Raw genomic sequence first — 26,211 nt, 5'->3', positions numbered from 1 at the left:
CGACTGTGCTGAAAGATGTCACTAAACATATTCCCACTCTCCTTTGGTAGTATTGTGTCATTCCTTGGTGGTGATAATGGAGAGCACAGTCAGTTTTGCTGACAACCACCTATTCTGCATCTATTGCCACAGCTGGCCAAAGACTTACCAGTAATTTTTCCCTGCAGGATAAGAGCTATACATGAAACAAGTCAAACAGAACTAAAGAGAGAGAGAGAGTTCCAGTGCAATTCCCTACAGCACATGGGTAAGTTTGTCTGCATGAGGGCATTATTCCACATATAAGTGGATCCTTGTACATAAGCATAGAATGGCTAGTAATAAGTGCATGGGAAGCATATGGGATGGAAGAGCATCTGGGCATTGCACCTTACCCTGCCTTTATTAATTACTGGCCTCATCTCTCTCTCTTTTTCTCTCTGCAGGGAATCACTGAATGCATGGAGGGCTAAACACGCAGTGCCTGCATCAGTACTGACCAGTGGAAAGTTTGCCATTCCTCTGCAATGTTGCCATCTTAGCATACTAGCTGGGCTCCTCTGCTGTTCCAAATACTTGACATGGAAATGAAACGATGCTGTACGCTTGAACTGTGTCCTCTCTGTCATGAAGTTTTACAGGCAAAGGGACCTTTCAGGACCGTTGTGGTTGCCTACTTCATAGTTCACCCCCTTGTCATGCACTCAGAATGCATTCTGCTAGTGGTACTTTCCAATAAAGAGCAGTGAATATTCCAGATGTACTTATGTTTTCTAAACATGGTTGGCAGATAGACCCTTCCTGCAACTGTGGCTCAAGTTAACATCAGGAAGGGCTCCATAACCCCATCAAGAGCTAGAGCCTGCATCTTGCCCACATTGTCTTCATTGGAGCTTTAGGAAGGATTTCTGTGTACATGAGTCTCAGTAGTTCAGTGTTATTCTGACACTCTTATCCTTACTACTGGAGTTGCAGGGCTGGTGTTATATCTGCTATAAAATTTAAGTGGGAGGCTGATTGATTTCTCGGGGTGCCAGCAGGTTAATGTGGGAAGTCATTGGGAGCAAATTGTGATTGAGATGGGAGCAAATTGTAATTAGAGATGGGAATTACTAGGGATGCTTTGGGAATGACTATATTTGCTACCTTGCTCCTTTTTAATGTTGATATTGTTTATTTATTTGGATACCTTTTATTCCACTTTTCTCCATTCAATGTGGTCAGTAATAATAATAATTAAAAAATTAGTGACACCCGACTCCCACAACGTATGTGGAACACATGCCTTCCTCAGACACAGATCCAGACTCCTTTCTCCTTCCCACCTCACCCCACCCAGACTCCCTCCTCCCTCTCACCTCTCACCTCTCCTACCCAGAATCCCTCTTCCCTCTCATCTTCCCCCCCCCCCCCCGACTCCATCCTCACTTCCACTTTCCCTCCTCCTCATCGTCGCAGCGGTGCTGGCCCAGGCGGCCTCTGCACCGCTCCATGACTGCCTAGGCCTCAAGCAGGAGAAGTGCCCTGTGACTGGCCAGGCCTCCTCAGGGCAGTAAGTCTCCTCCCACAAAGACCCGTGCTGCCCTGGCCTCAGGCAGTGAGGCGCTGCCCCAGCCTCCTTGGGCAGCGTGGCCTTCCGCGACAACAGTACTGCCTTGGCCGGCCACCTGCTGTGCCACCCCGCAGCTGCCCTGACGTTTTCTGGTGTATTCCCTTTGATATAACTGGTTATTTGGATTTCATGCAGTAGGGCATGATAGGTTTCTTGAGCCGATAGGTTTCTTCCCCTCTCTTTAATGCCTGTGGTTAATATATGTGGTTGCTGCTACGTATTGATTCAAGTCTTTTAATTTGTTAGGTGTGTTTGAAAAGATCAACCCGCTTTCCAGAGTAGACAGTAAATAAGAACCTTGCAATGACCACATCGAAACACATTTGTCGTGATTCAATTCAGCCTCTGCCAGGCTCGGGAGTGCAGATAGGTGGGAATGACATATATTTTCATTTGGCTGATTTTTAATGATGATATTTATCATGTTAAAGCAGTAGCCGAGGCAGAGCCAATAACTCAAAAGGAGGGATTGCCAGTCTGCCACCTGCAGCCCTACATGAGCTTCCCAGTGCAAGGATGCTGACAGGCTTCGATAGATGCAGATGTTTCCTATAGGTTCTCTAGGGGTTAGAAGCATTCTCTAGGTGAATGAGTTCTCTATTCATAAAACCGGGTTAGGCAAGAAGAGCTCCAAAGTGATTACAGAAAGGCATTCAGTTGAAGAACATGAACATCGTCAGAGGCCAGTAATCAGCCAGCTACTAATTGAACTATTAATATCCTCAGAGTTCCTGATCCCTGCCAAATTATTAGTGCCCAAGCCCCATGAAATCAAAGGAACATGTTTGTTGACGCAAACAAGCAGAATTGCTTTTGATGGGATTTAGTCACACCCTGGCCCCAGCCTGATGAAGAGTTCTGGAAAACTCAATAGATTGCATACTGTTTGGGGTCAGTCTAGATGAAAAATGTTGCATGTTTTTTGTTTTCGAATGCTGTTTCTGCTTTCGTAGTTAGTCTTAGTTTTACTTGCTGGTGGCTTCAATAAATTACTTCCTTGTGATTTTAGCACTTGACCATACTGTAAGCTGCTGTGTGTGTGTTTTTGCCAAAAAGGATTATAATAAATGATTTTTTACCACCAAGTTTTTTTTTTTTTTTGAAAAGAGTTTCCTTCCTTCTCACACTTTTGATTTCCTCTCTAGATGAAAGCAAAAGGACATGAACGCAGTCTGTGCATCACACATTTTTCTTGGGGTTTTGTGTTAACAGGAGCTTTTCTTGAATAGATCCTATCTTGCCCACTGGTTGAGTGTAGGCCAAATGAAAAAAAGATCCCTAAAACAAGTTGCTGATACAGTCAATTACACATATAAATAGCAATTGCTTTCTTCCATTGATCAGTAACATATAAGCAATACAGAGAACAGAGAATTGTTTGAGTCTGGTTGTTACAGTCTCAGTCAGTTGCATTTTCCCCTCACCAATTTCTTTCAATACTAAATTAGATATGTATCCCTTTAAACCGTTCTCATTGTTTGGAGAAGTAATTAACATCTTCTAAGAGGATCAGTGGAACTGGTGTTGCTAAGCAGCAGACCTTTAAAGATAATTTGTCAATTTCTGCAGAAGGAAGAAAATAATAAACAGTCCTATTGAGAGAAAATTGCTTGTTTTCCAGTATGCACCTTCCTTTCCACCGCCGGGTCCTCACTTCATCAGTGCCCAGTTTATTCTTTATTTAGCTTCTATAAATAATTCAGAAGAGCTTGAGCAAAATAATTGAGTCTTTTCCCATATCCCAATCCCAGATAATTCAAAACAAAATAAATTCAGATTACATTTGGGGTATATTAGCTGCTGGTATCTTTCCAAAAATTGATCTTCTTGTGTGTTGCATGTCTTTGTGTATGTTTTTAAAGAATATTTGCAGCATGGTATCACTCCCTAAATGATCTGCTTTGATTGTTCATAATTTGTGTATATTCAGTTGTATGCAGCATCCTCGTGACATAATCCTTTGCCTTTCCATGTGCAGGCTTATCTTTTCGGATGGAGACTAAATAAATGAAGTGACAATATTGCAAATCCAGGCAGCAGCTTGCCTTATCATCTTGAAGGAAATAGATGCAATCATACTTCTCGGGCATAAAATTAGGACTAATCTTCTATCCCAATCCTTGTTTGGAAGGCCGGAGTGAATTGGGGGTTGGGGAGTGGAAAGATTTAGTGAAGGAACACAAGCTTATAATATGTGGAGAGTCTGATGAGAAAATGTCCCAAACAATAATTCTTGCGGTTCTGGAAAAACTGCCCATCCTGCAGGTTTCAATTTGAGATGTTGTGAATCATTTGCAACAGTTACCCTGACTTATTAGATAATCAAAGTATTGCACCGTAAGCTTTTTTCAAGGGACAGGGGGGAAAGATGCCTCCGACAGCTGCATCAGGTGAGGTTGTGTTCAAATACAGAGGAGCTGCCTGGCTGCCAAGAAGCCCTCCTTATGCTTGAAGAATGAATTAAATAAATGGCTGCAGGTAGCATCTGGAAGCGAAACAAAACATATTTTATTTTTATGGTAAGGAGCCAAGCTCCCTTGAAAAACAAAAGATTCCATTCTCACCAAGGCATATGTCAGGAAGAAGATGGGTCCACCTGCTGCTAGAGAAAGAACCCCGGAGTGATTGATTTTTAATGCTTGATCTTCCCGCCTGTGTGCCCTGCGAGCACAGAAGGGGGGTGGGGTGGGGAGTGTAGGGAGAGGGTGAATGGAGCGAAAGCAGCAAACTGTCAGGTAGCTGACCGTCAATTAGGCAGGCTGCTCATCTTCATTCATGGCCTCTCTTCAGCCCACCCTCTGCAGAAAGGCCTCCAGATGGTGGGGAGGGTGAGGCGGGAAAGCACTTTACTGCAACAATAACAGCGATTACAGAGGCACGCTTAGCTCTGCTGACATTTGGTCTGTGACTGAGATCTTCCCCTTTGTAGGGGTTCATTGAGTGGGAGTTCAGACGCTGCTTTAGTTGGGAAGATATAAACAGATAGACAGCCAGATTAGATGGAGTTAGCTTTTATTGCCTGATCCCCTATTAAAACTGTTTGGGAGATTCACGCCATTGGAGATTCCCATCTGTGGTATCATCCTTGTATTAAAAAGAGTCTGCAAACAGCTTGCCATTTACTTCTGTGGATGGCTTCATTCTTGTATTGCGCAATTCTGCATATGTGCCTAGGCAAGTACAGCATGGTCTGACAGGGCCCCATCGGCAGCTGCCGGACAATGCTCTGATCCGTAGGAGATTTAAGAATGTTGGTTTAAATTCTATACATGTCTGTTGCAAATAAATCTGTCGGTTGTCAAAAGGAACAGCCAAAGCAAATGATTTCGTTGATACTGAGAGTTCGATTTTGGCAGGATCGAAGCCAGAACTGAAACCTGCTTCAGCTGGACAATCGTATGTTGGTTTCAGGACCATGGCTAGAGTTCTTTCCTGCCAAGATCGCAACACTTCCATTTCCTATGGCCCTTGCTCTGGAGAGGAGCTTCAAACTTTTCTGAGCAGCGTGGAAGGGACACTAGCAAGTTTATAACTGTCATTCTGTGAATGAAGCCTCATACCCGCTTCAGTTTTGTTCGTAGCATCTCTGCAGGCCCTATGGGCCAAGCAAGGCTGAACAGAGTCTAGTTAGCTACATGATGAAAAAGCAGAAGGGAAGGGGATAGTTACCCCAGAGTGCAAGTCTCAAGACTTATGCTTCTGTATTGTATTGGAGCCAGCAAGCAATTACTCCTGGGAGCAGAGAAGGTAAAGAGTCCAAGTGTTGACACTCAACGTTTTTTTCCTATGGCTCTTTTAGCTTCAGCATGTGGTTCTTGGTTATGATGTTTTAAGACAGGATTAGGCAAATCGGTAGAGAATAGGCATGTCACTTCAGTGCAGTAGTTCTCACAAAAGTCCCCCAGTATTTTTTCTGAACAAATCTAAGGACTTCAGATAATTGCCACTTGTTTCTTCTCTTACCCTTCAGACTTCCCTGTGGCTGCCCTTTGCCCCCTGCGGCCACCTGACTCTTTCAGTTCATGAACAAACCCCAAGGCACTTGATCTTTGATCCTCTGCTTTTCTCATATGCTGTATTTCATTCTAGATCTTGCTTGTTCTCCTTGGCTTCTGCTTCCACGTTTATGTTCAAGTCCCTCCTCTCCCACCTGCTGAGACCACACGTGTGTGGAGAAACAAGTGAACACACTGACAGAGCCAGGCCACCTCTCTTCATTGCTGATCTTACCACTGCAGAAGAGTAGAACTGTGTTAAATACTGAACTGTGGCTGATAAAAGAAAAAAACAGCAAGCGAGGTTCCAGCGGCAAGTTCTCTTATGCTTCTGTACATGTTTCTCTTCAGCAGTCTTATTGTTAGCTCTTCCTGTATATCATGCTGAAGCTGAGTACAGTGAAGAAGAAGAGCTGGGCTTTTGTGCCCGACTTTTCTCTGCTTGAAGGACTCCCAAAGGAGCTTACAATCACCTATCATTCTTCTTCCCTCAACAGACACTGTGTGAGGTAGGTGGAGCTGAGAAAAAGCTCTGAAAGAACTGCTCTGGGAGAACAGCCCTAGGAAAACTGTGACTACCTGCATGTGGAGGAGTAGTGAATCCAGCCCAATCCTCCAGATTAGAGGCCACCACTCTTAACCACTACACCACACTGGCTCTGGCAGATTTCCTACTTGTTTCATGAAGATCTTCATTCTCTGCTTCATTCTGTCACTGCTGATCCAAAACAAATTCCCTTTCAAGCTGTTTTAGCACCATCTTTGACTACTCCCTACCTTTCTGCTTTGATGTTAACATATTTGCAACTTTATGTTTAAAATAATGAAGCATCATATCACTTGAGTGTAGCTGGAGATGGAGTAAAAGAACTGAGCTTGAAGCTTGACATTGAATACTGTCATCCAAACATGTACAATGCATAGTGGGCAGATTGTCATGGGGCATGATTGATAAATAGTACTTAGCAGACTAGGCGTCTGGTGGAAGCTTTGTAGGCAGGGTAAAAAGCTTTGCTTTATCTTGTTTGCTCTGTCCCCTTAGGAGATAGTCACTTGGCAATATTGAGTAACTTAAATCAGCCTCCAGCCTGATGTAGCAACAGGGAACAGCAAGCACATGGAATTTATTTCTAAAAGGGCAACAGTGTTCATTATGACTTAGAAAAGGTCCTAGATTAGCGCTGTTTTTTTTATGAGCTGTCGTATTGCCTGATAACCCAGATATGCAAAACTGCAAGGATTTTGACATCTTTTGCAGATCCTGTTTAATTAGCATTTATCTTAATCTCATTTTTAATTTTTTCACACCAGCAGCATAATCAAATGCTACTGCGGCATTTTAACAATTACATATTGGCAGATAGAGACTTAAGGGAAGCTGACCTTTGTCAAGCCCAGACTTATAAAGAGGCAGCTGTTAATTATGTTTTTATTGGGAGATGCATCCCGACAGTGTCAGCGGCTGGTTCAGCTTTGCTTTGCTTAGATGTGGCTGGAAACATTCTCCAGACAAATGTAGTGGGCAGAACGTACTGCTTGGTGTACAAAGAAGGGCTGTGCCATTTATAGGAAAGGTTGCTTATGTTGCCCTTCAGTTTTAATTGAGTTATCAGCTGAAGCTTCAAAAGAGTAAATGAACTGACCTAAATACTGGGTCTCTGCCAGCGTTAAATGTCCCCCTTCTTGCAACAGTTTGGTTTCCAAACCTTCTGGAACATTTTTAGCTTTGTTTTGGAAGTATAAAACTGCCTTTGGATCATTTATCACAGTGTGCCCTGAGCAGTCGTTAGGTTGTTGAGACTAAGCACTAAAAACAAATTAAATGGCACCTGAAGAAAACACCTGATCCATCTCCCTCCTTGTGTGAGGTGACAGGGAAGTCAGCAGAGGTAGACTGATTGGAACTAGGTGCTGCCTGGATATTATTGCTGGTTTTGTAGATTATTTTTTCAAATAATAACAAGTGGCAGACGGAAGAAGAAATCATCCATTTTCATTGACAAATGATCCTTTATTCCTTGAGAGGCTGGCTTGTTGTAGTCAAATCATAGTTCTCAGGCTGTTTCCTAGTAGAAAAGCTTTATTTATTATGATATGTATTCTGCTGTCATTGGAGAGTTATTTCTTTTTCTTCTCACAGGATATATTTGGGCATGTCCAGAAGCAAATTGGGAAGGGGGAGATGAGCTCTGTCAGCATCCATAGGGCTTGCAGTATTCTCATAATGGTGCATCTGCACAGATCTTGGTGTAGCAGTTTCACAGGTCACCGAGAATCTGTGTGGCTGTGGGCTCTGAACATATGAGCAAGGGTAGATGACATCGTTTTACTTATCATTCCGCCCTTTTCTTTAAAAAAAAAAAGCTTTCTGCACTTTCTGAGATGATGGTATAGTATTTGGTTCCTTTTTGATTGATAGAGAACAAGGAACTGTGAGCATGTTTTGAATGCCTTAGTGCGCTCAGTAAACATTGGTTCTGGAAGTTAGACGACTAATGGTGGAGTTCTAAAAAACACGTTCCTGGGAGAAAATCCCATTGAATAGACTGGCATGGGATTCTGAATAGGCCCAGGCCTTGTTCCATTTAGGATGGCTCTTGGGAAAAGGGAAGGATGGTGTCATTAGAATCCTGTGCGTGTGAAAAGCTCCAGTCCGGTGGGGAGGCAGTGAAAGCCAGTTTCTAACTGCAAGCATTAAAGGGAATTTAAATCACAATCTGAAGCCAAAACTAACTTAAGCGCTTCAGCTAGGCTTTTCCCGTGACTGTCTGGAGACCTGTTCTGCTGAGCTATTCTTAAAAAACAAACAAACAAAACTAAATAAGTAATCTCCCCCTTTTTATACACTTCCTGACAAAGTGATCTCCATGTTCATCTTGCCCATCACAGAACATACTTCATGACAGCAAATGCCAAGATTTTTATAAACACTACTACAACTGTACTTCACAACTAGGATTGCCCTATCATTGTGGTGGTAGGCTCAGGGGCAAGGACACTGGAGGGGACTGTTCTGTGTGCAGCTACTTTACTTCTGGGGAAAAACAATTATGTGGTGTAGCTCTAGGAATCAGAAGAAACTCTGTGATAGAACCATTCCTAGAGCTTCCCTATGTTACTTCTGGGTTTCTCCCAGAAGTGACATATTTGTTTGTTTATTTTTCAGGTTATTGTCCTCTGCTCCCCAAAGGCACCTGGTGGGTTACAACCATCTGAATAAAATCCCCTTAAAAAGAGACATAAAATCAGATTACATGCATAAAAACCCATAAGACACACCTGCAAACTCGCCCCAGCTCTAACAATACCCCACTATCATGTTAGAGGGAGAGGGAGGAAGAGGGCGCAAATGGAATTTGCTACATATATATTGTCAGTGCCTAGGGCCTTGTTGTTTCACAATTGACTCAAGGCTCATTTGACTTCCTCCTCAAGAATGGCTGGTTCAAGTTCTATTTCTATTTCTTTTTAATTTTGAAGAGAGCAAATTTCCATTATGCATGCGTACAGTTCTTCTGTGTATTCCCACCACCTGTTCTTGATGCTCTGTTGGTCAGTCAGTTCCTTCCCTTGTTTATCTTTGATACTGCTTTGGCAAGCAGCAGATGGCATTCGGAACCTCTTTATTTGTGTGTAAGCATTTTTCATGTGTCTATAGAAATAGAAAATAAAAACCAAATTTTGTCATAAACAAAAGGACATATATTATTAGCACAGAACCTTGGAGTTCTGGTGGGTTGTGATAAAGGACACTTAAACACTCCAATCCTACAATACATTACATCTCTGGAGAAATGCTTTGGGAAATCAGTCTTTCTGCTTACTCTATCAAATATACAACACATTAATGGTTCAGTATGATAATAATCAAATATCAAGTGAGAATTCTGACAAGATTGAGTTGCAGGGACCATATCACTCCAGTTGTGTTCCATTTGCTTGGGCTTCTAGTTTGTTTCCAGGCCCAATTCTAAGTCGTTAAGGACTGTCATACAAACCTTCCTGATCACTGCAGTCATCTTCAGGGGGCCTGTTGTTAGGCAGTTGGCAACACAAGAATGGACCTTCTAGGTCAGTGGTCCCCAAACTTTTTATCACCAGGGACCAGTCAACACTTGACAATTTTACTGACGCCTGGGGGTTGGGGTAGCCTTTTGCCGAGGGACATCGCCACTGCCGCCTGAGCCCCTGCTCCGTTTTCTTTCCCGCTGGCGCCCCTGACTTCCCGCCACCCACTGGGAGGTGCTCTGCTGCAGCAGCAGAGGGGAGCCCCAGCTATGGCAGCCACCGGAGAGCACCAAACGTGAGCCAGCGGCAGAGTGGCAGGGCAGCCCCCGAGGCAGCAGCTGGGGAGGAGGATGAGGAGGGGCTACGGCCCAGTACCGACTGATCTACGGACCGATACCGGTCTCCGGACCGGGGGTTGGGGACCACTATTCTAGGTCATGTCACCAAAACTGTATTATTCAAGATTCCTCTGTCACCCTGTCATTATTTTCTTCCACTGGGAGTTTAAGACTTTTTTCATTGGGGTCCTGTATTGATCCTCCTCCTTGTTGGTATTAGTTGCTCCCCCCCCCCCATACATGCACACAACATAGAGAGCGTTTTAAAAGTTGACACTGTTCTCCAATGTGAGGGCCAAAAATAAAATGTTTTAAATAACATCTTTGCCTCAGAGCTAAGCCTAATAATCTTTTCAAGGCAACACTGCTATTCTCTGGAATAGTTCTACCACAGTATCTGTAAGCTAAAGAAACTAGCGCAGTCCATGAGGAGTTGATGGGTATGACTCAAAATTTTAAGTACTGAAACAGGGACACAAACAAAAAATCCAGCTAGGGCTCATGAAGCCTCCTTTTAATCATTCTAGTAGCTCTTCCCTTGAGCAAGAAGAGTAAAACCATGCTGACATATAGTTTTCTGGTAGAGCAAGTAAGTACCCATTAGAGCTTCTGTGATAGAAAGATACTCCCTTGGAAGCCTTTTGTCGTGCTGTGCTGGGTATACTTTTCCTTTCACCCCTATTCTTTCTTCAAAGTCTGTTGTGCTTAACTAGCCCGAAGGATCCTTGACAGTGGCTCTGTTTGGCAATATTCAGGATTCATAGAATAGTTGACTTGTATATAGAAGTTAACTCACTGCTCATGGTTGTTTTCATGTGTTCTAGGCACATGAAATTATCCCTCAATTATCTGAGACCTAGAATGGTAGAAACTTGAGAATCTGCTTCCAGAGACTGTAGTGTTTCAATAATTTGTCCTGCCTCTGACTGCAGCACTGGCTTTTCCTGCAGGTTTTTCGTACCGATCTGATAACAGCTATGAAGATTCCAGATTCGTACCAGCTGAGCCCAGATGAATACTACATCCTTGCCGATCCCTGGAGGCAGGAGTGGGAGAAAGGTGTTCAGGTGCCTGCAAATACTGAAACAATCCCAGAACCAGTGGTTAGGTAAGTTTACATGAGGCGTCTGTGAGTGAGAGTGTGTGGTAATGAGGTAGTTCAGCCCCACCCCCCCACCCGCCTCACCCAAGTATGTTACTTACACTGCACATTTCTGCCTTTGTGTTCACTGAGGAACTTTCAGAATTATTTATTTAAACATTTCTGTGCTGGCTTTCCACCAAAATAGGAGGAAGTAAATATTTCAACAATAAAACATTTAAGGCCTTAAATCAGATTTGAGTACATGTACCTAAACAGTTCCATAAAAAACATATAATAACAGGGAGGGCCAATAAAGCTATTGGGGGAAAGGCAAACAAAATTGAAAAGTCTTCACTTGCTGATGGCAGACAACAATAGAAGGACACAGAGGAATCTCTTTGGGGAGCGATTTCTAAAGTTTTGGCACCACGACTGATGAGGCTCTTCCTTAGGTTGCCACCCACTTGGCCTAAAGCCAACTGGGGACCCAAAGCAGGGCTTCTGAAGATGGCCAGAGTGGATGGGTAGGTTCCTATGGGAGAATAACATTTAGAAATTGTCTACATAGTAATGTTTGAGGAGCCTAAGTAACACTTAACAGCAGCTTCAGCTACTTTGAGCTCTGAGATGGAAGGTGGATCCAACTACTTTCTCGTTGATGCTGCAGCTGCCAGGATCGGAGCAATAGGAATGTGATATCATATACAATGGGGTGGCTCAAAGATTACATGGCTTTGACAATGATACCCATGTATGTAAGAGAAAATAATGACCCCTTATTCCTGGTAATGAATGGATTCAGGCAACCAAAATCCAACCAGTAGCTAGTTAAAAACAAGATATATGAAGACTGCAGGCTGTGCCATGTGGAGGTCATGCAGAGGTAATGATCCTCAAGTACAAGCTGTATTTTATATCCTTATCTATTCTTTTTATATATACAAGTTTTTTATTTTCATAAAGATAGAAATATAGAATGCAATACGAGTTATTAATACAAAAAACAGTAAAATATAAAATATAATCATCATTTGAAAATGTACGACCCCACATTAACTACACAATGATATAAACTTTTGCCCAAAACTGAGTCTAAGAGCCATCCACATTTCCACTACATTTAAAAAAAAGGCCTATTTAGATATACAAAAGAGAAGTTGTTAATAATCAACCTACTTCAGAGATCATAGACCTCACATTAACTGCTTGATATAATCTAAGAGCTATCCTAACAGATATTTCTAGGTTTAAGTTAGATGATTAACATTAAACATTTCTTGTAGAACAGTATGAGTTTTGGCCCTGTATCAATACTCTAATGAAGGGAAAAGAAAGTAGGGCTTTGCCTTAAAGATGTACAAAAAAAAGAAAAAAAAATTACAAGAGGATTTCATAGCTTCTCCTTATCCTTAATACAGATACATCTACAAAACAATTTATATTTGACCCATTCTAAGAGCCATCCTGACAGGTATATTTTCAGATTTAAGTTGAGAGCTTAACATTAAATGTTTTCTACAGATCAGTGTGAGCTTTGGCCCTATAACAATACCCTAATAAAGAAAAAATTAAAAATAAGGGGGGAAAACCCCGTTTTATATTTCCAACACTAACGATTATATTACCTATATGCCTACAAAAGAAAAGAAACAAGAGAGACAAAAACACTGCTTCCCCTTTTTCATAAAAATAGAAATATAGAATACAGTATATGTTATTAATACAGAGAATAGTAAGTTTCCAGGTTTAGATTAAATGCTTAACATTAAACATAGAACAATATGAGCTTTCGGTCTTCTTAAGGGGGTCTCATCTCGAGGCTTGCTACATCTTGTCGTTCCCGTAGACTTATATTCTGTCCCATTGGCCTTTGGAGAAAGTGCAGTTGTACTCTTTCCCGCAGAATATGCATCGATAAATCTTGAGGCCGTTGCACCTCCTGGACTCCAGTATCAATACAATTTTTTCCACAAAGAGCTCCTTTAAATCGGTTACTTTCACTACAGATCCATATATCTTTTGATTGATTTTTGTACACTGTTGCTTTGAGATGGCTGTATGTCTTTTTTAAAAGGGTGTCCTTATCTGGGCTGCAGAACTCTGACATCCCCTTTTCCGTCTCCAGAATTTCAGATTTCTACTGTTGGTTTTCCACCTTGTTTAGAGCTGTCATCAGCCACTGTTATTGATCCATCATTCCTGTTGGAGACTTCTTCCTTGCCATCTTGGATCTCCTTGAAGATATTTTTGACCAATCCTTCTGTAAATGCTTTGAAATCTTGGGTTTGTTTCTCTATTAGATGAGCCAATCTTTTTAACATAGACATGTTTTTGACTTAAAAAACAACAGCCTGCCTCAAACAATTTTACAAGTGGCCAGTAGAGGTCCTCTGTTTTATCCTCTACCGTTCTGGCACAGGCATGTGACGTATTGAAGTCAGTAAGGCAGATATTCTCGTGCTGGAACAGAGTTCTCATGAGATCTTCCCATTCACAGCTCTTATCTCTTATCTCCGAAAACCAAAACAATTGCAGTAAGAGCTTTTGCCAATTAATTTGAGTTGATTTGAGTCCTTCTTCTGCTTAGTTAGGAGAATTAGCCTGCCTCATAACGAGGTGGCTTTGGGCAGAGCAGAGTAAAAGGAGGGGGGGAACAAAGGGCTTTGATACAGGAAGGGAGACAGAGAAAAAAAAACGAGAGATACTTGCAGTAAATGATGTTTTGGAACTCAGCCGATGTCCTCCCCTCAGTTCACAACGTTCATTTGCAGTAAATCGTCGTGTAGGGTTGAAGCAGATGCTTTAAGATTAAAGAGAGAAAAGAAAGTCCGAGATAGAATATGGCAGTCGTCCTCTGGACCTGAAACGCTGACAGCCTATAATCCAGGGAGATATACTCCCTAAAGGATTGGAGACGGCCCCAAGAACTTCCTGGGTAGAAAGGTGAGGTTGGGTTTGCGTACCCCTCCTCTTTTCTGCCAATTGCTTGCGCAATTGACCCCTGTCAGGCTTCAGAGATAGCAGAGCAGATGCCCTGCAACCCTCTCAGAACGACATCTTAGCCGGAAGTGATATCCTTATCTGTTCTGATGACTTGCCAAGGGACTGGGGAAGTTACAATGCATTTACATTTCAGCACAGTAATGACACAGGCTACCTGTTTCACCAAGGTGTGTTAATAAAGTTTGCATACCTGATAAAAATATTCTTATGGAGATGTAATATGTGACTTAAACTGTCCGTGATACAGCAGTAACTTGGGACCCTTGCCCCTAGGACAGGCTTTCTCAAACAGGGTTTTGTGAAACCCTGGGGTTTCTTGACAACCCTTGAAGTGTTTCCCAAAGGGGTGGGAGTTAATTAATTTTATCTATATTTTTTTAATTAGTTAAACATTTATTGGGTGATATGACCATATATAGTAATTGACCCACTGTCTTCATCCTAAACATATTCTGTACAATCGCACCACTCCTGGGATTTCTCAAAGCCTGAAGAATGTTTCAAGGGCTTCTCAACAGTGAAAAAGTTGAGAAAGGCTGCCCTAGGACCATATATCCCTATTTACTTCCATATTCCAGATGTACTCTTCATGTAACCTCCTTCCTTCAATGCCCTAATTAGAATAGTTTGTTTTGTGACCACCAGCACTAGGCCAGTATCTTGGTGTAGCATGTTTACATGGCTGAGGAGAAGAAGAAGAAGAGTTGGTTCTTATATGCCGCTTTTCCCTACCCGAAGGAGGCTCAAAGCGGCTTACAGTCGCCTTCCCATTCCTCTCCCCACAACAGACATCCTGTGGGGTGGGTGAGGCTGAGAGAGCCCCGATATCACTGCTCGGTCAGAACAGTTTTATCAGTGCCGTGGCGAGCCCAAGGTCACCCAGCTGGTTGCATGTGGAGGAGTGCAGAATCGAACCTGGCATGCCAGATTAGAAGTCCGCACTCCTAACCACTACACCAAACTGGAGGGCAACTATGTGCTTTTCAGAAAGCACATGGTTGCATTTTATTTTTGATAATGTTTTGGAGAGACTGAATGATTGATAAGGTATTGTTGGATAAAGCTTAGCAATGTTTTTGTCTGTGTATGTTATTTTAACTCTGTTAAAACTGAATTGTTTGAATTGTTATGGCATCCTGTTATTGCTTACTATTAGTAAAGCCCGTTGTGTGCTCTAATGCAGTCCATGAACATTGGAGGACCACAGGTTGACTACCCCTGCTCTAATGCAACATGCTTTAGCCCATGGTTTGGTGTTGGTTTTGTGCCTCACTTGGAAGCTGGCAATCCTAAGAGGAGGTCTCTCTGTGTACAACAGTCCTGACCCAAGTCAGCTTCAAGCACACCTAGGAAGCATGGAATTCCAGAACATGAACCTAACCTATCTGGCAACCTTACCTCCTCTCTGCAATATTTTCTTGACCTGAAATAGGCCAGGGACACTATGTGGCTGGTTGGGTGGCTGTGGAGGCATTATATCCTTTTGAGGCTCCACTTTCAAGGAATATTCCCAACCCAAGGGTAGTCAACCTTCAGGTTGGGTCTGAAGATGTCCTGGCATTACTGTTCATCTGCAGACTATAAAGATTAGTTCCCCAGGTAAAAATGATTGCCTTAAAGGGTGGAATCCCTCGCTCCCTACCCTTTTGAAGCCTACTTCCAAACCTCGCTTTCACTGGGCTTAGCTAGCGAAGTCTGTAGCTTGACTGTTGATGTCTGCCCTTCTGAAGCCTGAGGCCTACTGCTGGCAACTGCACTTCCTGTTGTTGTTTGAAAAGCCAAATCATTGCCTAATAAAAGTGGATCACCCAGTTCCTCCCAAAGAATCACTGCCTACTTTCCTGTAAACCCTTTGTATGCAAACTCCCAAGCTAACTTCACTTGAAATTCTGGGCCACTTAACCCTTTTATTTTATAGGAACTTCATGGCAAATACTGATTTTTAATAATCAGGTCAAAGTCACTTCAGCCCCTATGTCTCTCCACTTACAGTTTCAGGCTGTAAATATTCTTTATTTAGATCTTCCTGCACTTTACAGACTTGCAGGACCCATATCGCTGGTAAGGGACACCTCTACCATTGTCTCTACTATTGCTGCTCATCTCTAGACTATAAATATGGGCTCTGCAGGCAAAAATAGCTGCTTTGAAGGATGTGCTGACACACTGTACCATTTTGAGACCCCGCCTTCAAACCTCTAGGAATATTTCCAACCCATGGGTAGCCAACCTCCAGGTGGGGCCTGGAGAACTCCTGGAATTACAGCTCATCTGCAGAGTGTAAAGATCAGTTTTCCAAACAGAAATGGCTGCTTTGGAGAGTGGACAGGGTTGTTGTGCAAAAAAACTACTTGAGCCTCCTACATCGGGTGTTGTGGAGGTGAAACACTTGAGGCCTACTGGACACTATTGTGGGGATAATTTTTCTTCTGTTTCATTTGCACAACAAAAGTTCAGAGAGTGGTGGAGAAGTGACACACATGGCTTGGCTGTGTCTTCCCTCCAGCAGCAAGGACTGCATCAGTGGTATTTTAAGTGAAAAGAGGCTTTTTTGTGACCTCCCTGTCAGCCAACCTTTAAGCAGAAGGAGAAAGTGTGTCCTCTCAAAAGGAATCTACACACATGGCCACAGACACTCCTGTACTGCTCTCAGAAATGCGTCCCTTGGCTCAGTCAGGGGCTGTTAGATGCTGCCTTCACAGCAGACATGAAGGGAAGGAGTGTGTGTAGAATCCTGAGAGAGAGCAGCAATTGGCCCTGAGGGGTCAGGGTGAGATAGTCCACCATTAGGAGTCTTCGGAACCTTCAGAATTTTGTCAGGCTGTATGGTCATGATTTTATGTATATAGACTAGTAGTAAAGCCCGTTGCGTTCTGTAATGCAACGGGTGCTACCTTACAGTTTAGTGTGGGTTTAGTGCTTCACTTTCTCAAAGCAACCCTAATAGGAGGTCTCTCTGTGCACAGTAGTCTTGACCATAGTCAGGTTTATGCACACCTAGGTAGTGTGGAATTCCAGAAAATGAACCTACACTAATCTTGATCAAATGTTTTCTTGATAAAATAGATCAGGAGGTACTATATGGCTGTTTAGGAGAAGAAGAGTTGGTTCTTATATGTTAAGTGGCTGTGGAAACATTATACATTTTTGGGGCTACACTTCCAAACTTCAAAGAATATAAGATCTCCAGACTACAAAGATCAGCTCTCTTGGCAAAAATGGCTGTTTTGGAAGGGTGACTCTGTAGCATTGTACCCCACTGAGGTTGAGGGATGCCAGCCTCCAGGTGGGGTCTGAGAATCCCCTAGAAGTACATCTCATCTCCAGGAAGTTAGGCTGAAGGGAAAGCTCTTTCTCCTCACATGCATCCCTTCAAAAGGAATGCATGTGGGCACAGACACCCCTCTGCTCGCACAGTCTGCTGCTTGTCTGGTGATGTCTGCCCCTCTGAAGCTTGAGGCCCACTGCTGGCAACTGCAGTCCCTGTTGTTGTCCACAAGGCCAAGTCGCTGCCTAATAAAAGTGGATCACCCAGTTCCACCCGAAGCCTCACTGTCTACTTTTCTGTAAAGCTAACTCCACTTGAAATTCTGGGCCACTCATGCCTTTGATTTTGTAAGACCTTCCTGGCAAATACTCATTTTTATTTACCAGGTCAAGCTTGAGAAAAGGCCTTAGCTTTTTATATTATACAGCAAAGCTGTTCCAGATGTGAGTTTCTTTGAGTTTTCAGAGAAAGCAGACTATAAATGTTTGAAATAAATAAATTAAATAGTACCTGAAATGGTGTTGATGCCAGAAAATAAATCATTGCATGTGCTCCATATACGTGCATTCCTGAGTACAGTCAAAACTCATCAGGTGGAAAATATTTTGAATGGCTTCTTTGCTAATCCATAGACTCTCCCATGAACTAGAGCAGTATTGGCATATTGTTGGTATCATATTTGAATTGGTACAGGCACTAAAGGGTGCATGAAAGTTGAATGAGGTTAATCTTATTGTCACTGAATGATCTTCTTTTTTTTCTTTTCTATAATGTCTCTGGAGTAGATTTGTATGCTTTGGTGCTGTGATAAGCCAGCTTCAGACTTCATCAAAGAACAGAATACAACTAAATAAATGATTCTACAAGATTTTAGGGTATTAGAGATAATTCAAATCCTCTACTTCTTGTGATCATTATCAAGTTCCTCATTAAATGTTGAACCTCAAATGGAACCTCAAAGGAACCTCAAATAAACTGCATTCAAGGAGACTTTGGCTCATAGCAACTTTACCTCCACTTTTAACTATTTTTATTTCTATTAACTTTGTTAACATTATCAAAGGCTTTTGGGCTTTCTACACTTAAGAGAGGCTATAGTCATTCTAAAAGAAGCAGTTAAATGGGTAAAAATCAGTGCTTTGTTAGAACTCAGTGGATAATTTTAAGCATGTTAAGGTGTTTTCAGATTGCGTGCAGGAAATTCCCCCCCCCCTCAAAGGATGGAAGTATTTCAGTAAAGTCAATAACTCTGCCTAAGGCACAGCTTGGCCAGCAGTGACAGCAGCAACAGCTGTTGGTGGAAGAAAGTTATAAAATAAACTTCTTGTGCACACATCTCCTCCTAGGCAGTGGGTGGGGGGAAGAATCAGGGGGACTTCTTGAAAACAACAAAACTTTAATGATGACTCTGAATTCTTTATAACAGAAACTCTATAAAAGGAATTTCAAGTTTATTTAATCCTTAAAGGAATGCTGGATGGAATATTTATTTTTTTACCAACTTTGATACACAACCACAGTCTGGAGTCATAAATGTCCGGCTCTAGAGCTGAAGGTTGATTTTGGTGTTGTGTCAAGATGAAAAGTGATAGCTTGGCATTGCCTGTCCTAGAGGTGCCGATTTAAAGCCAGACTAAACGGATTCACATTTTTGAGAGGAGAATTTGCAGGCAACCAGTTTGTTTAACTTCTTTGCTCTTTGGTTCCATTGAGGGGACTACTGAAGACTTTGGCCACAATCCAGCACAGGGGTAGAAATACATAAGCCCGCTGAAGGAAGTGGATTTCGGCATAAACTTCATCTTGGACTGAGGCCTAGTTATGTGGTGGAACATATTCCAGTGTGCCGTCGAGATAGGATGCCATAGAAGGGAGAAAAATCTTTTACATTGCCACCAGCATTCTTCAGGATGAGGTAATGCATATCTCCATACGACTGTAGAACCTTATTCCTTAATTACTGTTCAGTTTTCTAAAATGCCAAAATCATGGATGCCATCTCCTTTCAATGAACAATACATGAACATGAGACTGCCTTATACTGGACATCAGTCTATCAAGTTCACTATTGTCAACTCAGACCCTCTCCAACTGAGGTCTTCCACACCACCTACTACCTGATTCTTTGAATTGAGATTCCAGGGAAATACCACCTGAAGGAAAAGACTCATTCTTGGGAAGGGGTTTTGCAGATACTGTACTGCCCTATCATTTCTCCAACTTGATGACTTAATATTGCAGTAATCTGCTGCTACAGTGTCCAAGTCAGAAGTCTGGTAGGTGAAGTGCTGTTTTCTTAGCAGATAGTCAGAGAAGGGAACTGCAGAGGAGTGTGGAAGTGAAGGATTTTGGCAATACTGTCCATAATTCTTATGCTTCATGAATAAGGTGATCCTACAAGGCATGCCCAGTCGCTGAAGAGACTGGGATGATCTTAGCCTACCAGGAAGCATCTCCCACCCCCCCTACTGCTGATATTACTAGACCTCTCAGCAGCGTTCGACAGTCGATCATGAGCTTCTAGCTCGCCGCCTCATCATTGCCAGAATACAAGGGACAGCCCTTCTATGGCTGATCTCCTTCTTCCGGGATCGTGGACAGAGGGCTCAATCCTTCAAAGACAGAGGTCCTGTGACTGGGTAGGAAGGGCCCATGCAAGGAAGTGCGTCTGCCTACCCTGGATGGTGTGCAGCTCTCTACGGCTTGCTCCGCCGGGAATCTAGGTGTGATTCTGGATGCTTCCCTCACAATGGAAGCCCAGATCAGAAAGGTAGTGTGGCTGGCATTCTACCATCTCCGCCAAGCCAAACTACTAGCGCCCTACCTGGCCCCGGAACACCTAGCCACAGTGATCCATGCGACGGTCACCTCTAGACTGGACTTTTGTAACTCGCTCTACGCAGGCCTGCCCTTAGCCTTGACCCGGAAACTACAGCTGGTTCAAAATGCAGCGGCCAGGATCCTCACAGCAACACTGTGGAGGTCTCACATCCGGCCCATTCTCCACCAACTGCAGTGGTTGCCAGTTGAATTCCGGATCAGACTAAAGGTTCTGGTAATTACCTTCAAGGCCATATGCGGTCAGGGCCCAGTGTACCTGAGGGATCACCTCCTCGCCGATGTCCCCACTGCCACCAGCCAGCTAAGGATCCCTGGCCTTAAAGAAGTCCACATGGTCTCAACCAGGGCTAGAGCATTCTCTGTTCTAGCCCCCACCTGGTGGAACGGGTTCCCGGAGGAGATCAGGGCCCTGATGGAGCTTAAACAGTTCCACAGGGCCTGCAAAAAGGAGCTCTTCCGCCAGGCATTTGGTTGCAACCAGATGCAATCAACAGCGACTGACTGCTCCCCCCCTGCCCCCCCTTCCCTCCCTCAGAATTCCACCAACATGCTCTGGACCTGTTTGTATTGTTGCACTGTTGTATTGTCTACATTATTTATACTGTTACATTGTTATACGGTTACAATAATTAGTTATTATTGTAAAGTTATTCACATGTTTATAGATTGTTTTATGTATTGTTGTTTGTTCTTATGTAAACTGCCCTGAGCCCCCGGGGAGGGCGATAGATAGATAGATAGATAGATAGATAGATAGAGAGAGAGAGAGAGAGAGAGAGAGAGAGAGAGAGAGAGAGAGAGAGATGATGGATGGATGGATGGATGGATGGATGGATGGATGGATGGATGGATGGATGGATGGATGGATGGATGGATGTTTTGGCAGTGGCTGGCCTAGGGGCTGTAATGGATGGACCTCTCTTTTGCTGCCAGAAAGGGACCTCTACATCTCAGTTTTAGCTTTGCATTCAAACCTCTTCCTCAGTGCAGGGTGAATTCCTCCTCCTCCCCCTCCCCCATCCTGGGGAACATGAACATTGATCAGGACCTTTTTAGATTAATGATTTGCATAAGCCCCCCCCCCATTTTCTGATTGTTCAAAGATGAACCCCTTTAATACTGGCTATCAAGGTGTCCATTTGTCACTTCAGTCCATCACTGTTAGCTTTCAGCTTGGAATGTTTTACTTGCCTTGCCAAGGATACATAATGTACCAAGAATCCTTGTAAATTTAGGGATCTCATTTTTCAATTTTTGTTTTTTCCTTCCCCAAGTATCCTCTTTTGCCTGTCTATATATGCTTAAAATATAGATTTTTAAAAGTGGATCTTCACTCTGAGAGATGTTGTGTATTAATCTTCCCCATGGATGGACTTCACCATTTTGTGAAGAAGGACAGAAAGTTGCCTTGTGGAGATGAGGCATTTGGCCAGATTCTCCTCTAGATCAAGGAAAGTACTTTCCCTGCCATGCACATGCTACTGTCAAAGGTGTCAAAGACTGGTCTAAAGCATTTCATCGGTGTCATATAATTCTTTCCAGGTGGGGGTAATTCTAAATAAGTTGGGTTGTGTAGTACATGAAAAGCCCCTCAAATGTGTGCCCTGCAATGAATCCAGGCACTTTTAGAACCTGACTTTCGCCTGTAGTAAAAGGTCACAATTTTGCTGAAGATACATTCTCCCCCCCCCCGTTCGTTTTTGCCACCAAGTTGCTGTGGGGTTTTCAAGGGAAGAGACGTTCAGCCATGGTTTGCTATTGCCTGTGGTTGCATAGCAAACCTGGTATTCTGTGGTGGTCTCCCATCCGAATACTGACTATTGTCAGCTCTGCTAAACTTCTGAAATGTGATGAGATTGGGCTATGCTATGTTGTGCTGTACAGATCAGGGCAGCCATCCTGTCCCCCTTGAAATTTGCTCTGCATGACACGTCCTTTCCCCACTGGTTGTGTGCAGGGTTCTCCTAAGCATCAATCTGTTCTCTTTTCCTTTTGAATTCCCTGCCATTCATTTGCAATCAGCCACCTGCACAGTGAGACCTAGATTTCATTCTAAAATGAATGAATGGAGTTGGAAACCACAGCTTCCTGTATCAGTAAAACAGGTGCTTTGGAGGAACCCAGTGTTTCCTGTCAAATGACCACTTTAGTTTGCAACTTCCCTCGTTTTTACTTTGGCTGAAAACAGAGGGAATCAATTCCAGAGCACACTTCACCAGAACAGTTTTAATACTGCTTATTTTCTATTTAGGTTAATTAGTTGTTGTTCAAGGGAGCTGCTCCCTCTTTTTGTCAGAATTTCGAGTCCAGATTAACTGCTGTTTTGCTTCAGCATACAGTTAGTGCAAAGCAATGGAGAATCAGACTGTGAGGAAAAATAGCAGGCCTGTTGAATGTCTTTATGACAGCAAGCAGGAAGGAAGGACAGGATCTGTATGCATGCATTTCTCCTTCTCTGAGTTCCCAAGAGGCACCATCATTTGTCCAGGTGTTTTCCACTTTCTGTCATATGCTAGATAAAGTCACATTCAAAAGGGGAAGGCAGATTTCAGATGTGAAGCTCTTACAGCTTCTGGCCGTAAACAAATCTTTGCACACTTTGCTTAATGGCAGAAACCGCAGTCCTCAACATTCTAGACATGTGAGACCCTGCAGTACATTTTTATTTCATTCAAAAACATTTATTGGGGGGTGGCGGGTGGAGGGTGTTTCAAACTGTTCTGAAAGATTCTTTCAGAAATGACAAAGTTCTTGTTAGCTAATATTAGAACTGCATCAGGCAGATTTTGTGATGTCTAAAACCACACAGTTTTTCATAAAGATAAAGTAGCTGGCACTTGAACAGCTGTTCCATCTCCCCCCCCCCCCAGTGGCTTTTGTGGGCTAGTTGGATAGGAGCTCAGCGCTTATCCAGGAGCAAGTACTTCTAGAATTCATAAATGTGGGCATGTTTAATCAGAGGACAGATTATTTGTATTGATTTCATGCCACCTGCAAGCAAACACTGGAAAATCCTACCTGCTAACTGTGAGTGAGATTTACAGTGCCATCCGAAGCAGAAGTACACTCTTGTAAATGCGTTGACTGGGTGTTAGCCACTCCTGAGAGAGAGCAAACCTTCCCCTTCTGTCCAGAATTGCCATTGGGAAGTACCTTCCAGTCACTGACACTGTGGATGGGCAAGGATGTAACAATAGGTGACCTATGTAATCTAAAATTCTAGCAGTATTCTTTATTAGTTTACAACTTGAGCCTGTGATCCACGCTGAGGACCTCATAACTTGTTCACATGAAAATGAAAGTTGTACCCTCTTTAGTACTTTTTTACAATGGAACAGGGCCTGTGCGTAAGTGAAAATGAAGGCCAGAGGGTTTTAGTCAGCAAGGAGACGAACGTCCTGTACTCTGTTGTATTAATGCTGTCAGTTTTGACAGTGATTTACATTTGAAATTCCTAGAGGGGAATGGAGCTACAGAGAGGTCGGCAAGCTGTGAAAGGAGGTAGCCGCATGTCATTACACATTTAGGAAATCATTCTACTGCATGGCACAGACAAATTATCTGCCTTAGTTAGGAAATGTTTAGATAGTGATCACAAGTTTTTCTTGAGAGCCAGCAAGGGAAACAAGATATTTTCTCCTTCTGTTCCGCTTCAGCTTTTGAAGGGAAAGCCCCCCCCCTTCATGTTTTAGTATCATAACCGAATGTCCTAGTTCCTGACTGCCTCACAGTCCATGGGAAAACAACTATGAAAATCAGTCCTACCTTGAAAAAGTTTATAGATACTAGAAATAATAGCATTCCTAATGTGTTTGGTGATTCTTTTTTTTAGAATTCTTTCTCTCTATGATCTGGTCACAGTCTTCCTATCTATTATCCACACAGATTGTGAGTCAATGACCTTGCAAAATGGAAAAGATCTGGGTAAGACAAGATTGTTAAAACTGAGCTCAAGGGAACCCTGTCGGTTTACAAAGATACTGGGGAGAAGGTGTCTGCAAATCCTTCCTAAGAACAAAGATTGAGCCCTTTGCCCAACAAGAAAATGGGGCGTTCTTTATTTAGCAGGACAGGAGGTTGTCTGCCTCAGGGAAATGGAATGGAATCAGCTCCCCCTTCTTTGTATAACTTCTAGATTACTTCCTTACACTGTCCAGAAAGAATACGGATTGGCTGTCTGGAACAAATAACTTTGTCCCTAGGACCTCCTATTGATGAAGTAGCACCTAGAATGTACAGATCCTGATACAGTTCATCAGGTATGAACTGCATTTACTGTATTCTCCAGTGCAAAAGAACAGCCTTTGTGTGAACAGGGTTCTGTGAGCAACTCTAATAAATTTTCCAGGCTTCTTTCCACCCTGTCCAAACAGTCTCTGGTTTTATGTCAGAGAAGTTTCTTGCAGTCATACCTATCAAGGAGTGAGCGCCACACTTAGTTTGCCTCTGGCCCAACATTTGCCCCTCTGTCATAACAGCTCTTACTGCTAGAAAGTCTGCTAAGCTTTAATAAGAGTGGATCCTCCTCTCTCTCCTCTCCACTGACTTCTGTTCCTCCACACTCAGCTACAGTATTCCTGGTTTGCCTCTGGGCCCTCTTCAAATAAGCAGTAGGATGCCATACCCTCTTGGCCATTTCTACCTCACCCTTGTGACCAGGAAGTACTGAAGACTGGAAGAAAGTTCTTATTGGGCTGAACACATTCCTGACACCCCATCCATCTGGGATTATGCAAGGCTCTTGGGTTGTTTCTCTCCTAAGGAGCCATTCCTTGAGCCTCATCCCCCTCAAGCCTGCGCTGGCTGCTCTATGGCATGGTTGGGTTGTGCCGAGCCAGCATGACTCTGGACCAAAAAAGGACCATTCAGTGCCTTCCCCACAAAGCACAGCCTGACTGGTTGTTATGGCTGTTTGCTGTCATCATGGAGGATGCATTTCTGCATCTGGTAAGGACAGTTGGGTTCCTGCTACCCGACAGTAATGTACTTTAAAGGGATTGCCTGGTGTATTATTGGTCCTAGTGAAAGACGTACATTTGAGCATCTGTGTAAAATTTTTAAAATCAAAATGGCCCACAATTTGCTAATGATTGAAAACCCCTAGTGTACCTCGGGGGATGTCATGCCTGGTAACAAGATGCAACATCTTATTGCCTGTATCAGGCAATCATTTTATAGAAATTGATAATGGCTATAATGAGCAGAAAAAGAGAGAGGTAGTTCAGCAGCAGAACACCTTCTATAAATGCAGAAGACCTCAGATGCCATTCCTGGCATCTCCTGTTAGAAGGAGCTCAGGTAACAGAACTGGTAAAAGCCTCTGCGTCAGGACCTTGGAGAGCCATAACCAGTGAGAACAGACAGCACAGAATTGATATAACCTCCATATAATGCAGCTTCATAAGAACACAGAATGAAATGTGCAGTTATAAGTATGGTTCTAACTAGCAGAAATTGCAACAGGTTTTATTTAAGTAGGCAACAGTAGTTTCTTTCAAGGAAATAGGATGATTCCAAAATGCTTCACAAATACTGCTGTAAGGTTTGGCAATGTTTTTTGTGTATCAAGAGGGCATCATACACATCTGTCGGTCAGGATCACTAAGCAGTAGCGCTTGAACCCTTTGCACTTGACAAGGTCATAGAACAGAGTCAATGTTCAACTGTTAAAATGTACTCAGAATTGATTGATGTGAACTTCCTTCCTGGGAGTAACAGGATTTGTGAAATCAGTATCCCCTTGCAATTCTTGGATCTCACAGTAGTACACAGTGTCTATTGGATTTCCTGTGAATTTAAACACAGCAGGGTAAAAAAGAAGTAAGAAGGCTTCTCATTGGCTGCTTTCCCAGATAATTTTTGGCTCTGAGCTTTGGTACTTTATAATAGCTTGTTGCAGGCCTCTTTTTAGTAAAAGGTAATTTTTTAGAATAGAAGGCCATGGAGTATTGTGTATGGAGTCTCACCAATCTAGTTTGCCAACTTTGGTTGACCTTGGTAACCAACCGTTATGTATGATCTCTGCAATTCCTTCCTTCCCTTGAGGCCTCTGCACATGCACAGGGCATCCCAATGCAATCATA

At 42.9% G+C, this 26,211-nt stretch overlaps 1 protein-coding gene across 4 annotated transcripts in view; it reads left to right on the top strand.

Moving 5' to 3' along the window:
- JADE2 (jade family PHD finger 2) overlaps positions 1-26,211 on the top strand; it is a 267,094-nt gene that overhangs the window by 69,950 nt on the left and 170,933 nt on the right. For all 4 annotated transcript variants that reach the window (XM_077326821.1, XM_077326823.1, XM_077326822.1 and 1 more), the window contains one exon: positions 10,883-11,040. In XM_077326821.1, coding sequence (XP_077182936.1) covers positions 10,883-11,040 — 158 coding nt within the window. Of the gene's footprint in view, positions 1-10,882; positions 11,041-26,211 lie in introns of those variants that run through there.

This window comes from Paroedura picta, chromosome 3 (assembly GCF_049243985.1).
Source record: "Paroedura picta isolate Pp20150507F chromosome 3, Ppicta_v3.0, whole genome shotgun sequence".
NCBI classification, from domain to species: domain Eukaryota; kingdom Metazoa; phylum Chordata; class Lepidosauria; order Squamata; family Gekkonidae; genus Paroedura; species Paroedura picta.
This window is presented reverse-complemented; position numbering and strand designations above follow the sequence as displayed.